The 14,135-nt window shown below is 39.3% G+C and overlaps 1 protein-coding gene and 1 long non-coding RNA gene across 7 annotated transcripts in view; one reads left to right on the forward strand and one right to left on the reverse strand.

Moving 5' to 3' along the window:
• The window catches only part of ATP8A1 (ATPase phospholipid transporting 8A1), a 224,981-nt gene that overhangs the window by 89,829 nt on the left and 121,017 nt on the right, over window positions 1-14,135 (reverse strand). For all 5 annotated transcript variants that reach the window (XM_044387700.2, XM_026508812.4, XM_044387701.3 and 2 more), the window contains one exon: window positions 440-578. In XM_044387700.2, the coding sequence (XP_044243635.1) occupies window positions 440-578 (139 nt within the window). The remainder of the gene's footprint in view (window positions 1-439; window positions 579-14,135) is intronic.
• LOC113262446 (uncharacterized) overlaps window positions 1-14,135 on the forward strand; it is a 54,897-nt gene that overhangs the window by 10,589 nt on the left and 30,173 nt on the right. The gene's annotated exons all lie outside the window — the stretch shown is intronic.

A 14,135-nucleotide genomic window follows, 5' to 3' on the forward strand; every position in this document is an offset into this window, starting at 1 on the left:
GTGAAAAATGAATTAACTGCAGGATGAATGAAAACTGGCAACCTTCTTATTTCCCATCCCAGAAATAACCTGTGGTCACATGAGCAAGTGCCAATACACAAGTCAGCTGTAATCCCAATCTCCAGACGCTCACAGGCAACTGCAGAGATGTGATCTTCATGTGTCAATTATGGATGGAAGGCGGGGGTAGGCAGGGATACAGAGGTGAGGGAGGGTTACTTTGTGGCTGCAAGAGCTAAGGTCTGGCTGTATACACAACCACTGCAAATGTAAAGGGGCACTGGGGCCATAACTAAATAGAGAAACGCAATAATATTACAAATCTGGAAATCTTACAAAACCAAATCTTTCAGATCTTGAAATATCTCAAATTTATCTTCTAAAATATGTCAACAGGTTAAAAAGCATCACAATTTAAAGCTTAAATTAGGTGAATTACCAATGTTAATGGCGGTTTCTTGCTTGTCTCCTGTAAGGATCCAGATTTTGATGTCTGCTTTCATGAGAGTTTCTATAGTTTCAGGCACTTGATCTTGTAATTTATCCTCAATGGCAGTAGCTCCAAGTAGCTGAAGATTCTGGGGAAAAGGAGTGGAAAAAATTTGAAGAAGAAAACCAGTTTAGATTAGTTAATTGAAGTGTGCATATGTCTTTCCATTGGAGACTAAATGGTAATACACTGACTTTGATATCAATTCCAACTATCCCACTGAGTTTTCTCTTAAGGATCCCTGACTTTAATCTAGTACTGTGCCATGAAACTGAAGATACCTGTACTACCTTACTCCTCTCTAAGGTAGGGAACGGGTTCTTACAAACACAGAAACACAACAAAGAGCCATATAGAAGGGGGAAATCAAAAGGGAGTTAAACAGGAGCAGGAAGCTACTGGAAAATACCAACAACTATGGAAGATCAACATAGCAAAGAAGCAATCTTGCTGACCTGTTTGAAAAAGAGTAAGAATAAATGCTTATTAAAAGAAAAAAAAAAGAAAGAATGCTTAATTAAATTGTAATTTGATGCCCTGTCAGAAAAGGTACACATATCATACAATTAGAAATGCTGAGGGAGAGAGAAAGAAACCCAGTGAGATCATCAGTGTCTGTAAGAAAGAACAGGTGGACACTTTTCACGTTGCTCCGTATTTGCGTAGCGGAAGGCCAGAGACTGTTCGAATGCTTGCTCACTAGACGGTATCTTTCATACAAGACTGAACACAATCAATGCGCTCTGCAGGAAGCTCTTCTAATTGCTCACCAAGAAGAAAAATGGTTTCTGCTCTCATCTGCCTAAATGGAGGAAAAAAGAGAACAACTTTTTGGTTGTTAGGCAAACCTGGCTCATCACATAGATGCAGGTAATTGTTCTTGGTCCTAAATACACAGGAATGCACAGTGACAAACTAAGCCACAATCTTAACTGATTCTTGGATTTTTCCCTGTAACCTAACCACCAACATGATCCACCCCAACATTTATCTTTCTTTTCAAGCTCTGTCTCCCTTTTTGCCGTGTGTGTGTGTGTGTGTGTGTGTGTGTTTTAAAGATTTTATTTATTTATTTGACAGAGCGAGAGAGCAAAAGCAGGGGGAACAGGGGGAATAGCAGAGGGAGAGGGAGCAGGGAACCTGATGCGGGGCTTGATCCCACGACCCTGAGATCATGACCTGAGCTGAAGGCAGATGCTTAACCATCTGAGCTGCCCAGGCGCCCTCCCTTTGTTTTTTATTTAAAGTATCAGACAAGGACAGGATAAGTACCAGGGAAATCAAGTGCTAAGGAGAGTGTCCAAATTGGCAAAAACAAAGAAAGCATTCCATTTTCTCTCTTCCTTCGAACATTAAGCTCTATTTACTCTTTACCAAAGTTTAAGTTTAAAATTAGTCTTAAGTCTTAGTAGGCATGGAAAATACATTAAAATATGTGCAAACACACCTGAGTAAGTGACAGAGTTTATGAATGTATTAGTTAGGAATGCTTTTGGCTATAAGTAATAGAAAAAAATCTAACAACGGCTTAAATACAGATTTGGTTTTCCTTCCGTAAGTAGTATTGGGACAGGCAGTCATGGGATTAGATTCACTCTGCACGTCTCTCTCAACATTCAAGGTGGCGGCCACAGCTGTAATTAGCACTGCCACACCCGAGGACAAGAGTAAGGGGGTAATGCCAACTGTACCCATCTCTTATTTGAAAGCAAAAGTGTTTCTAAAAGTCCTCAGATTTCCAAATATGGCCATATTCGGTTATTTGAACTTACATGGCCATCCTTAACTAGTAGTACTTAGCTTTTCCAGCCTCAATGGTGGGATGGGAAGACAGAAGAGGGATGGGAATGGGTGTTAAATCAGCCAGCCAATACCCACCACTTACATCAACATGGATGGAACTGGAGGGATTATGCTAAGTGAAGTAAGTCAAGCAGAGAAAGACAATTATCACATGGTTTCACTCATATGTGGAACATAAGCAATAGCATGGAGGACCAGAGGGGAAGGGAGGGAAGTCTGAAGGGGGAGAAATCAGAGAAGGAGACGAACCATGAGAGACTATAGACCCCGGGAAACAAATTGAGGGTTTCAGAGGGGAGGGGAGTGGGGGGAAGGGGTAACAGGGTGATGGGTATTAAGGACGGCACATGCTGTGATGAGCACTGGGTGTTATACGTAATTAACGAATCATTGAACACCACATCAAAAACTAATGATGTACTATACAGTGGCTAACTGAACATAATAAAACAAACAAATAAGTAAATTAGCCAACCAATAGTCTTCGCCACAGTGCTTGTAGATGGGCACGCATGTGCACTGGTGTTTATGTACACGTGTGTTCATGTGTGCGTGTATGTTTGTAGAGACACACAACACATCCCCCACTGCTTTGCCTGGAGAAACTTGGCTCATCCTGCAAGGCCAAACTCAAAAGTTACTGCTTCTTTGAAGTTTTACTTATAATACAAGTTTTCCCCTCTGCAGTGCCCTGATAGAACTCTGCTCATCTTTACACATCTTAATTTATCATATTCAGATTAACCGTTTAAATGTACAACTGATAGTTTCGTTCAAGAGTAGGGACCATGTCTTGTTCATTTTTATACTACATCTCCAGAACACTGACAGTCAGCACTCAGCGTTTGTTGAGTTAGTGAAAGTGAGGGAATGACCAAAAAACAAAACAAAAACACCAAAAAAACCAAAACCAAAATCCAAATATAAGGTATTGCTGCAATCTAGACCATATTCTTTTGAATATACTCCAAATAAGTTATATAGCTATTAGATTCCCTTGATGTATGACTTCTTAGTTTATAATACATAAGACAGGAAGGCAAATTCCCTTCTTTAAGGAGATAGTATTATTTTATTATCTGTAATGGGAAGCAGATTTGAAATCGATCATAACCTGGTGAATAATTATCATCAAGAAGCTCAAGAAAGAAGGAAGAACAGTTCAGCAATAACTATGCCAACATCACAATTGCTGTATTTCAACGTTCAGACAATGATTCTATCCCCATTCTTTCAGCTACTTTTGGGGCATCTGCAGCTAAATCATCCTGGCCCCCATCCCAGGGAAGATCAGAATATAGCTGTGTTCGAATGTCAAATATTCCACAGAAAGCATGATAAGATTTTTTTGATGATCCGGGGGATAGTTCAGTAATATAAGCTTTCAAAATTTTCTAACCTAAAAAATTATTTTTTTCGCAATGTCTCACAAAACTCTGAGGTAAGTAGATAACGGGAGAGCCAAGATGTGAACACATTCATCAGAAATCCATAAACAAGTATATTTGAGTATCTTGTAGTTCTAAGGGGAGAAATGATTCAGGAAGTATACAGATATACATTTCCATGCACAAATCTAATAAAAATAAACTGCATGGGGGAGATCACATTGAAGCCATATTTGAAGGAAGGATTTAGTTTTGCACAGGTAAGAAGGAAACATTTTTTAAACCAGGTAAAAATACTATAAAGGACTAAAGAGGTAGGGCCAGTGATGTGTATGTGGAGAAAAGTCAACAAGCAGGCTAACCTGGGGTGTGTTGGTGACTTGGATAAAAGGAATTTCTAAAAAGGCTGATGAAACAGTTCTGAATAGTCAACAAAATTGCAGTGGGTCTATTTTGAAGCCTACAGAGGAAAAACTGTGTTCTCAAGTCCGTTAATCTTCCATTTATTCTAGGAACTCCTCGGGAACAGCACTTGCTAATTTGAGTGCAAGGCTCTGCAGCCACCTTTCCTTTGGCCCTGGTGTCATTTATTGTGAGATTAAGATCTTGAGTGATAGGCTGTTCTGCCCCTGGAAATTAATATCTTTAGCTACATAATGACCACTAGAAAAAAAAATTTGAACTTTGCGTGCTTTTCCTGATTATAACAGAGGAGTGTTTAAGCCATAATCAATTTCATCCCAAACATGTATTACCTTACACAGATGGCCACTAATGGGCTCTATGGGAATTACATATTCAGCAAGTGTTGAAACGTGATAAAATTCCCATGGCATTTATGGAATTAAAAAAAAAAAATCTCAAACACTAATTTTACTTTCAAAATGTCACTATGCCAAAAGTTATAAAGGTTTCGGGTTGATGACTCTTCGACATAATGTAGATTTAATTATCACTGAAAAATCATGAAATAATATTTATTCACCTAGTAAAGCCCTCAAGAATCTTATTTTCTTTCAGATGTTCATAATGTATGCAGAATTTTGAAAAGTCATATAAATGTAAAATTTCTACCCTAGTAAAGATAAAAGGCTTCATGCAGCGTATTTAAAAACTGTATGATAAAATGTATTATGATGGATTTAGAAATTATGTTTTTCCCAGAACATGTATATTTTGCTAAATAACAGAACCTCAAAATGACTTATTTCCGTATTAGCAAGTGTTTGGTTAGTACTTAGATGATTTCGTATTTTTACAAAGTCTGTGTTAATGTTCCTAAACGATAAAAAGTGTAATAATCAAACTTGTATCAATCTGGGCTTCATATTACAACAGGGACTATTCGGCAGAAGTTTCTTTAAAGACAAAGAAAGAAAGTTGGTAAGAAAGTTATCCTACTGGAGTAAATATCGGCAACATTTGGTAGCCTCTACTTCAATATGAAATAAGATTGTGGCCAGGAAGATGAAGAAATATTTCCTTACTAGAGAAAATGTATCAGACACTGCCAAGTGCGTTACATTTATTAATTCAGTTAATAGCTTTGGGGAGGTTCAGTAAATTATCCAAGGTCAAACAGAGGTGCAGCTGAGCTGCAATGGTAAGAACAAAATCCCGGGAATCAACAAACACCCAAAGGCAGCAAATGAGAAGTAAAACTGATTAAATGAAAGAATTTTATTCAAATCATTATAGGTTTTTAAATATTTGTTTCTGTTCTTCAGTCTTCGGTAGTAACTTTGTTTCTCTGAAGTGGTTTCAGACTTGGTCCTGAGCCACTCCTGCCGAGCATACCCATTCCCCCGTTTCCACCTGCAGGCTCCGGAGTTACATTTTGGGACGGGCTCCTCTCCACACACACAGGCCTGCACTCATCTTTCACAGATACATTCCAAGCAAGTCGTTCTGGGCAAGATGGTGGGATCCAACAATGAGTTCCTTCCCCTGGGTAATTTACATTTTAGAACTTAACCAGTGGAGAATCTTCTTTGGATTCCCCCTAGCTCGCTGATTGTACCTCCTTTCCTTTTACTGGTGTCTGTTTCTCCTGGATCCCGGCTGCCTGGCTAGCATCAAGCCCCAAGTAAGTAGCCAGGGGGCCGGAAACCTAGGGCGGTGGTTATCAGAGTCACCTAAGGGGTAATTATACGCAGATCGCGGGGCCCCAAACCCAGAATTTCTCGTCGAGTAGGTCTGACGTGAGATCTGGACATGTGCAGTGGTAACGGTGCTATGGCCCCAAGGACCTAGCTCTAACAGCTGCTTAGGTAGAGCAAGGCTGACAGGCTGTTCCTGTAAAGGGACAGACAGTAAACATTTTAGGGTTTGAGGGCTACGCATTCTCTGCTGCAACTACTCCGTTCTGACATGGCATGAAAACAACCAAAGACGATGGTGAACAAGTGGTTGCTGCTGTGTTCCAATAAAACTTTATTTACAGAACCAGGCGGTGGGTGCTGGCGTTTGCAGACCCTGCTCTGCAGAATACCTGTGAGCAGCCCTTCTCTGCAGTGGGCTCCAGTCTGCTCTGGATATTTCCTTGTCCAAATCCTACCCTTCTTCCTTAGGATGGCCTCAGAATCCTCTGGACCCAGTTCTCTCTCTTTACAATCCCAAACTACAGACAAAATCTCTTAACTGTAATACGGGGCTACCATCAGAGAACAGTGTTCTCCCCAAATAATATTACCATATGCTCTAAATGATCTTAAAAGTAAACAAAACATTTTTTGTGGGTACAAAAGGGACACACAGGGAAGGGATCTCTTCTTTAGTCTGGCTGGCTCAAAGATCCAGTCCAACATGAGTTAACACTTGACCTTAAATCTTAAGTGAAGAATTAAGACTTGGCCAAGGGTGGGGGGGGGAAGGATGGGCAAAGGAATTCCGAACAGAAGAAATCACATGTGTGAAGAGAGAAGTATGCAAACGCATATTGTGTTTGAGAAGCTGCCATTGAGACAGTATGGAAAGAATACATGAAACGAGGTGTGGTAGGGATTCAAATGATATTAACCTGGTAGGATTGCTCTAAGGATGAAATCGGACCAGTCATCTCAAACTTTGAGAAGTCAGGAAAAAAGAGGAGGCTGGAAAAACCAGTAGGGAGTGGAAATGGAAGGGTGGGTTTTGTGCACGATTTCAAAGGCAAAGGTGATGTGAAAAGGAGTTTTAGAAGAGGGACAGGATTAGACTTACATTCCAGAAAGATTACTGGTGGCAGACTAGGGATGGATCAGGAAGAACAGAGGCCTTAGGACCAGTTAAGAGGCTATGGCAGTTATCATTCTGTTTAGCTTGGAAATATGGTAACCCTGGACACAGGATGAGCTCGTGGGTATGTGATCCTTAGTCATTTTATTGTGCTGATCGCAAAGGCTGCCGGGCTCCTCTCTGTTCTGCATTCCACTGGTCGACATTCACCCTTGTGGGTTTTCTTCTCAGCATCTTGGAGCATGCAACAGTGGGGCTTTATTTAAAAAAGGAGAACCTCGTACTTTCCTTTCAGTGTAAGTGGGGCTACAGAACGCTGGGACTAAGAGCATTAAACCACTGGAATGACTCATTTGCCTGCTTCTGGAGAAATCAGGCAACTGGTTCATTTTTCTAAGGCCAAGGAGATTTTAACTTGGTGCTTTTTGAACCACGGAAATCATACTTGAACTCTCATGCAGCCGAGGGCTTGCCAAATAAGAATTCACACACCCAGCTGAAAGGAATCAGGATTTGAGAGGCGATTGGGTGTAGCCTACAAAAACAACATCCATCTTCTCTGAGAGAGAAGACAGCAATACCCAGGGTGGAAAGCCTACCCTGAAATGCTCATAGTAAGAGACCTATCAGGCCAGAAAGGAGATGCATGTGAACAGAGATCTAAGGGATCCTTAAAAACTTTAAATACGATTCTAAAGATGGGTTGAGGGAAAATCATGAAAAACAAACTTCTGCCTCTAGTTTTAAGGAAAATAGGGTGTCCAGAGCCACCTCATTGACTCCATGGACATGTCCCAACCACATCAGTATCTCTCAAGTGCTGATCTGTTGGTTGCACAACCAACATGCTTGGTTACATTTTATGTCTCACGTTTACAACATTTTACATACATTCTTGCTTTCTCTATACCAAACCCACAGAATAACATGTGGATTGTTAACGTGGGTTTTGGAACTAAGATGGAACTGGGATTTGAATCCCTACTTTGCCAACCACTTGATACATGTTCTTCAGCAAGTACCTTTCCTAGGAATTTCTACACCTGCAAGATAAGGCTAGTAATACGGACTGAATAGGGTCGATCTGAGAATGAAGTTAGATCAGTCATCTCAAAACTTTTTTCTTTTCTTTTCTTTTTTTTTTTTGAGTAGTATCATAGGAAAAAATGTTGAGTACTCACCTAGGACATCGCTGTGTTTTAATAAAACATGTTTGCTCTGTTAATATTAATAAATTCTGTACTTTCCAGGATGCAAAAACAGAAATTATAAAAAAGCTGAGATAAAATATAAAAAGAAACTATCACATTTTCCTGCTCACCCCAAAGGATCATCTTGTGTACCCCACTTTATAGGCCCTTGAACTAAGTAATCAGGGTAAAGAGCTGAAGACTTGGAGTTTAGTCAATGCTCAAAAGTGGCAGGTCTCAGTAGATGAGCTGATAGACTGCAAATATTCTTAAGCAAACAGTAAAACAGGAAACTACTGGAATTTTAAACCACGAAATCACTAGTACATCATGTAAATTTTCATCTAGTACATTTCATTTTTTAGTATAAATGAAAGTGATATTTGCAGCTACTAAGAACAGCAGTGGTAGTTTTATCTGAAAAAGCATTGCATTCTAATACAGAAGTTACTGTGAACTTGGCAGTCATAAATGTTCAAGAGAAGTCCTGTTTTCCATTAAGTTTTATATTTTTCTAGGAATCCTCCAAACCACTCGTTGCCACATGTTGCGAGGGGTGCTAAACTGTTGTGTTTAGTCACACGGAGTGTAATGGTTGATCTATATTATGCCACATCAAAGCAGTCTTTAAAAACCTCAGAAATGTCAACCACATTTGAGGGAGGAATAAAGGAAATAATGTAAAAAAGATCACTACACCTCATTGTCCTATCTTAGTGACTCATCTCGGTGCCCGGGGCACTAAGTCCGGTCTGGAATTAACATTTTTCAGCTTACAAGTGCCCTGCCTATCTCCACCCACTAAAATTGAAGACAGGGATGTCTCTGTCCCTGTCCCCTGCTAGCCCAAGAGCCCAGAACAGAGCCTGCCATGGGTTTAGACATGTGCTGTTGAATCTTTCCAACCATGTGCTTCTCACATTCATATGCTAAATAACTTAGAAGACAAGTCTTTAAAATGGCTGAGTCTACATTTCTATAGAATGCATTCTTGAAAATTATTAGCTGTTTTCCCTATCCCTAAATAAATCCTTAGTGACAACACATGTGATATGAACATCCTCACTGTGTACAAAGCATAGACTGTATTAGTAATAGGAGCCAGGCTTTCATTAAGCAAGCACCTACTAAAGAAACTTAGCTTCTGGATAAATTATTTAATTGAATCATTTATTTATTCGTCAAATATTTATTCAGCAATTAACACAGGGCAGACAGGCAGGCACTGGAAATACAGTGATGAATACCATAAAAAGAGTTCCTTGCTCTCATGAAGCTTCAATCTAGTGGTGGCTCTACATTAATAAAAAATTACAAAATGTGTGTGAAACATTGTAATCTGATTCAAAGGAGGAATAGACTGTCAAAGCTACAGTTTTCTGATTACTTTTAAGCACACAAATGATCCTCCCTGACTCCTCTCTATTAAAAATACTGCATCAGGGGCGCCTGGGTGGCTCAGTCATTAAGCGTCTGCCCTCAGCTCAGGGCGTGATCCCAGAGTCCTGGGATCGAGCCCCACATCAGGCTCCTCCGCTGGGAGCCTGCTTCTTCCTCTCCCACTCCCCCTGCCTGTGTTCCCTCTCTCTCTGGCTGTCTCTCTCTCTGTCAAATAAATAAATAAATAAATAAATAAATAAATAAAATCTTTAAAAAAAATCGCATCAGATAAATTATCATTTTTTAAAAACATATTTTGTAATCTATGCCAAATAACAAGAAAAAAAAAAAAAGAAAAAAAAACCCCCAACTTGATTGCCAGGGAAATCCTGCTTCAGTCACTGCCCAATCTAGACAGGTGTTAGATCTCACTCTGTTTTCTGCTACTGCTCAAGATAAATACTTTGCTTTCACAAACAGTACATGTGATTAGTAGGTCATCTGTGCAATGCTGAAGATATAACTGCATTTTTCTTTTGAAGCAAATAAATATAAAATGTTTTCAAAAGCCTGTATTTACCATGAAGGCACACCTTCCTATTTCAACCAATGGTTTAATTATAAAATCTTCCCTGATAAGATCAGAGCCCTCTCTACTATTAATTTTCAAAAGAACCCAGCAGCAGAGTATGACTATGAGGCAAAAAAAAAAAAAAATTTTTTTTTGTTTTAGAAACATGTTAGAATAAATGCAAAGTGACAGATCAAAGAACAAGGTGAGAAATTTCAGAGAAACCACTGCTAATGAAGCATAAAGCTTCGTAATTATTCTGTTACTTATCTGTAATTTTTCCTGACCAAATACATATAAATTAGTTCTAAATTTAATTTTAAAAATCAGATTTTTAAAAATGCAGACCAACACTATTAAGTGGTTTCATAATCTAAAATTACCAGTCCAAATACACTAATTGTCTTTCAAAAGAACAAGGTTAAAGAAGGTAAAGCAGGTCAAGTATACTGTCTGAAGGAATGAGACAACTAAGTTCTCAGAAGTGGTGAGGAAGAGGTGAAGAGGTGTTACCTTCCATAAAACCCCAAACGATGCCATGATTCCCCTTCCTAAACTGGGTCAAGACACCTCAAGCACCTGATAGGATTCTAATTAATCCCCTTTGCATTTTAACTATGTGAACGAACCTTCTTGTTCCTGTATGATTTTGTCTTCCTAGGAATAAATGCTGCCTCTTGGCCTATATTTAGCAACGGAAAAAAAGATGTTTCAGGAACATCTTGAAACAACTCATAGCATTAGATTTTTTTTTTTTTAATCCTGGAAAGTTTACCATCTGAATGCAAGTGTTAGAGCTCAGACTGTCCCACCCGATAGCAGAGATGACCCTGTTATTTTATAGACGGTTGTAGAAGTCCTAAATCCTCTCCTCTAACAATGACTTGTCAGTAGGGAAAACAATATCCAGAGGGTTTTTCAAACCTCTCACATTTCCTACTTTCTTTTAGTGCCCTGGAGGGTGAAGGGAGTATTTTCTAGAGCTCAGATTGCTGGGAAAGAAAAGTGACAAAGCACTGTGCCAAGGGACCAATATCCTTATCTTCTTGGATGTTCTTGGTCTATTTGGATATTTTTGCAGCTTATGCTAGGAGTTTATAGCACCCAAAAGAATAAGGCTTTAACCAAATTTCAAAAACTGAATTACTTGTTTGAACAAACACTGGAGGATAAGATAGAAAGGCTTAAAATTAAGTACAACCGTCATCATTTATAATGTTTTTACTTATTTTGTAACATATTAAAAATATTCTCATTTTCAGGAAAAGCTCTACAAATCTTTCAAATTTTGAATGTCTTTAATGTAGCACTACCACTAACATGTCAATGGCAATTCGCATGATTAATTCAAATATGTTCAGAAACATCTTGTATAGAGCCACAACAATGATCTGGTCTTTTATTGAAAAGTGAAAAGTATTGAAAATCTATAGTATTCAGAGGAGCACACTTCCCCAAAATTTCACACACAGATGGAATATTATACGGTTTTCAAACGGTGCTCAGTGGAACCCCAGAATCGTGAAAAGCTCCTCACAGACCATGACGACGGCAAGGTTTTGAGGCTGAGGGGAGAGCCAGTGTGGGGCTCCTCCCTACCCCTCCACTCTTTAAACGGAGCAGCTTTACTTTTATCTATCATATACATGATGATTAAGGTAATATTTTGTTTGGAAAATGGGGTTTGCTCTTTAAAAAAAGATTTAAAAACGACTCTCATGGATTAAACTTCACTATCTTATAGGCTAAGTCTAATCTTACGGACTACATAAAAAACAAGAGTCCAATCACATAAAAAAGATTACATAATCAACATGTCTTATTAAAGTAGCCAAAGAAGAAGCCAAAATGGTTGACCCCTAACGCTACGACAGCTGAATTTAAAGCCAGGCAACGCCCCAGCAGGATCTGTGCTCTGACATGTTGAAAGCTGCCCCAGTAGGGTGGTTTTAAATGGCAGGCATCCCCAATTCCTATGGAACACTCACCTTCATTGATTTTAACAAGGAATGAAAGCTCAGACCAAGGAAGGAATGATACTGCCTAGGCTCAAGATACACTAAAACCCCTAGTCTTCCAATGATCAGGGATGGGAAAAGCATTTGTCAGAAAAATAGCTTTCAGGGGCGCCTGGGTGGCGCAGTTGCTAAACGTCTGCCTTCGGCTCAGGGTGTGATCCCGGAGTTCTGGGATCGAGCCCCACATCAGGCTCCTCCGCTAGGAGCCTGCTTCTTCCTCTCCCGCTCCCCCTGCTTGTGTTCCCTCTCTCGCTGGCTGTCTCTCTGTCAAATAAATAAATAAAATCTTTAAAAAAAAAAAAATAGCTTTCAATGGCAGACTCTTCAGTGCCTGTTCTTTTCCCCCAAAAAGACCTCTGATCTTTTGTATAGTAAAACAGAAACAAAAAAGCCCGCCAAACCCCCTGATCTCCTTTAACTGGTAAAATAATCTTTGGGGTTTCATTTTAATAGTGACCACCCCGCTGAAAGCTTCTGTTGAACCAAATTTTTGGGTCACCACTCTGGGGTCCTTTAGATTTCCTTACTTAAGGAATTTGTTCAGACCCCGATGCTCAGGGTCTCAGCTGAGTGTTCCTTATTAGCTTGTGTTTCCCCAATACTTAACATCTATTAGCAGCCTCACTAAAGTTAATGAAATTAATACCTGAATGAAATTATGGTTTCAGGGGTAGGGATGGACACAGAAAACCAGTTCTTATTTGAAAACTGGCTGAGCGAGGGAAACAATCCCTTTACCTTTCTGGCTTTTAGATTTTTTTTTCAATAAAAATTAGAGACCATGGCTTATCAGAAAGTAAAAAGGAAATAGGTATAACTTCCCCTTTTCATTCATTTTAGGAAAGAGTCAGTCAGAGGGAGGCATCTGTATTTGTAAGCTAAGAATATACACGCAACACCATTTCCCCAGGCAACTTAAATTTCGGCGTGACTCATGATCGCCATCTGCTGGAGAGAGGTTGATCATCTATTTCATGTAAGAGATGGAAGTCGCAAGGTTTTTAATATCAGATGTTGTGCACACATACCCCCCTCCCCAACAACAACGGTTAAATCTATAAAATCTAATCTATAAACTCTAGGGCACTCAGAGTAAAAATGTTATTAGGAACATTAAATATTCAACTCCAGAATTTGACAGTGTGTTTCCTGTAGAAACAAAATGTAATGTTTAGAATCCATTTTCAAATAATTTGATGGTGACCTATTATATATTAATTCTACCACATTACCACGGAGGGTAAAGGCTACATTATCTTCAGGCTGTGTACATAAAGAGACAGGAGAAAAGTTATTTGTAAACGGCAGTTTTTGGTTTTGTTTTAGTTCTCAAAAGAAGAAGAAAAACAACAGATTAAAAATCAATACTGTTAGTACTTTAGGACAACACATAACTTTGGTCGGAGAGACTGAAAGAGATTATGGTCATGGCCTTATAAATAATAAAATATTTTATTTTGCCACATAATGCCCCAAAGATATAATCATATATAAATACATCAGGGGGAAAAAAGAGAGAGAGAGAGAGAGATTGACTGAACAAGTTAACTGAGGGCAAGCTGTGTGTGTAATTCTACAGTTGGAGGATAAGTATCATGCTGGAAGGTACCATATGTGCTAACCCAAGTCTTCTGAGAAATGAGTAGGATACAAAAATAAGTTCAAATATAAGGAAGGTCTGAGCTGTGATCACAGTCTATTGAGGAGACAGGAGAAACAATATCTCGAGTCACATATGGCCACTGTATAGAGCAGAGAAAACCGCCTGCAGCTAGTGCAGGACATTCCCCAGTATTACACAGAGGGGAGGGCACGCGGGGAGCAGCTCGGGGAAGGGAGGCATGGGTGGTGCCGACCACCTTTCAAGAAAGGAAGCACCAGGGAGTAAATTGTTTGAAAGAGAGGAAGGAATTTTAAAAAAAAAGTCAGCTTTTACTTACCTGCAGGCAAGATCCAATAAGCTGAAGCTAACAATGAACCTGATTCTGTGCAGTATAAACATGAGTACAGTTAAGGAATTCTGCAATTAGGAAGGTATTTGATGGAAAGTGAAAGGTTAGAATGAGCTTAGTGGCTGGG

The sequence above is a fragment of the Ursus arctos genome, unplaced genomic scaffold, assembly GCF_023065955.2.
Source record: "Ursus arctos isolate Adak ecotype North America unplaced genomic scaffold, UrsArc2.0 scaffold_9, whole genome shotgun sequence".
Classification (NCBI taxonomy): Eukaryota; Metazoa; Chordata; class Mammalia; order Carnivora; family Ursidae; genus Ursus; species Ursus arctos.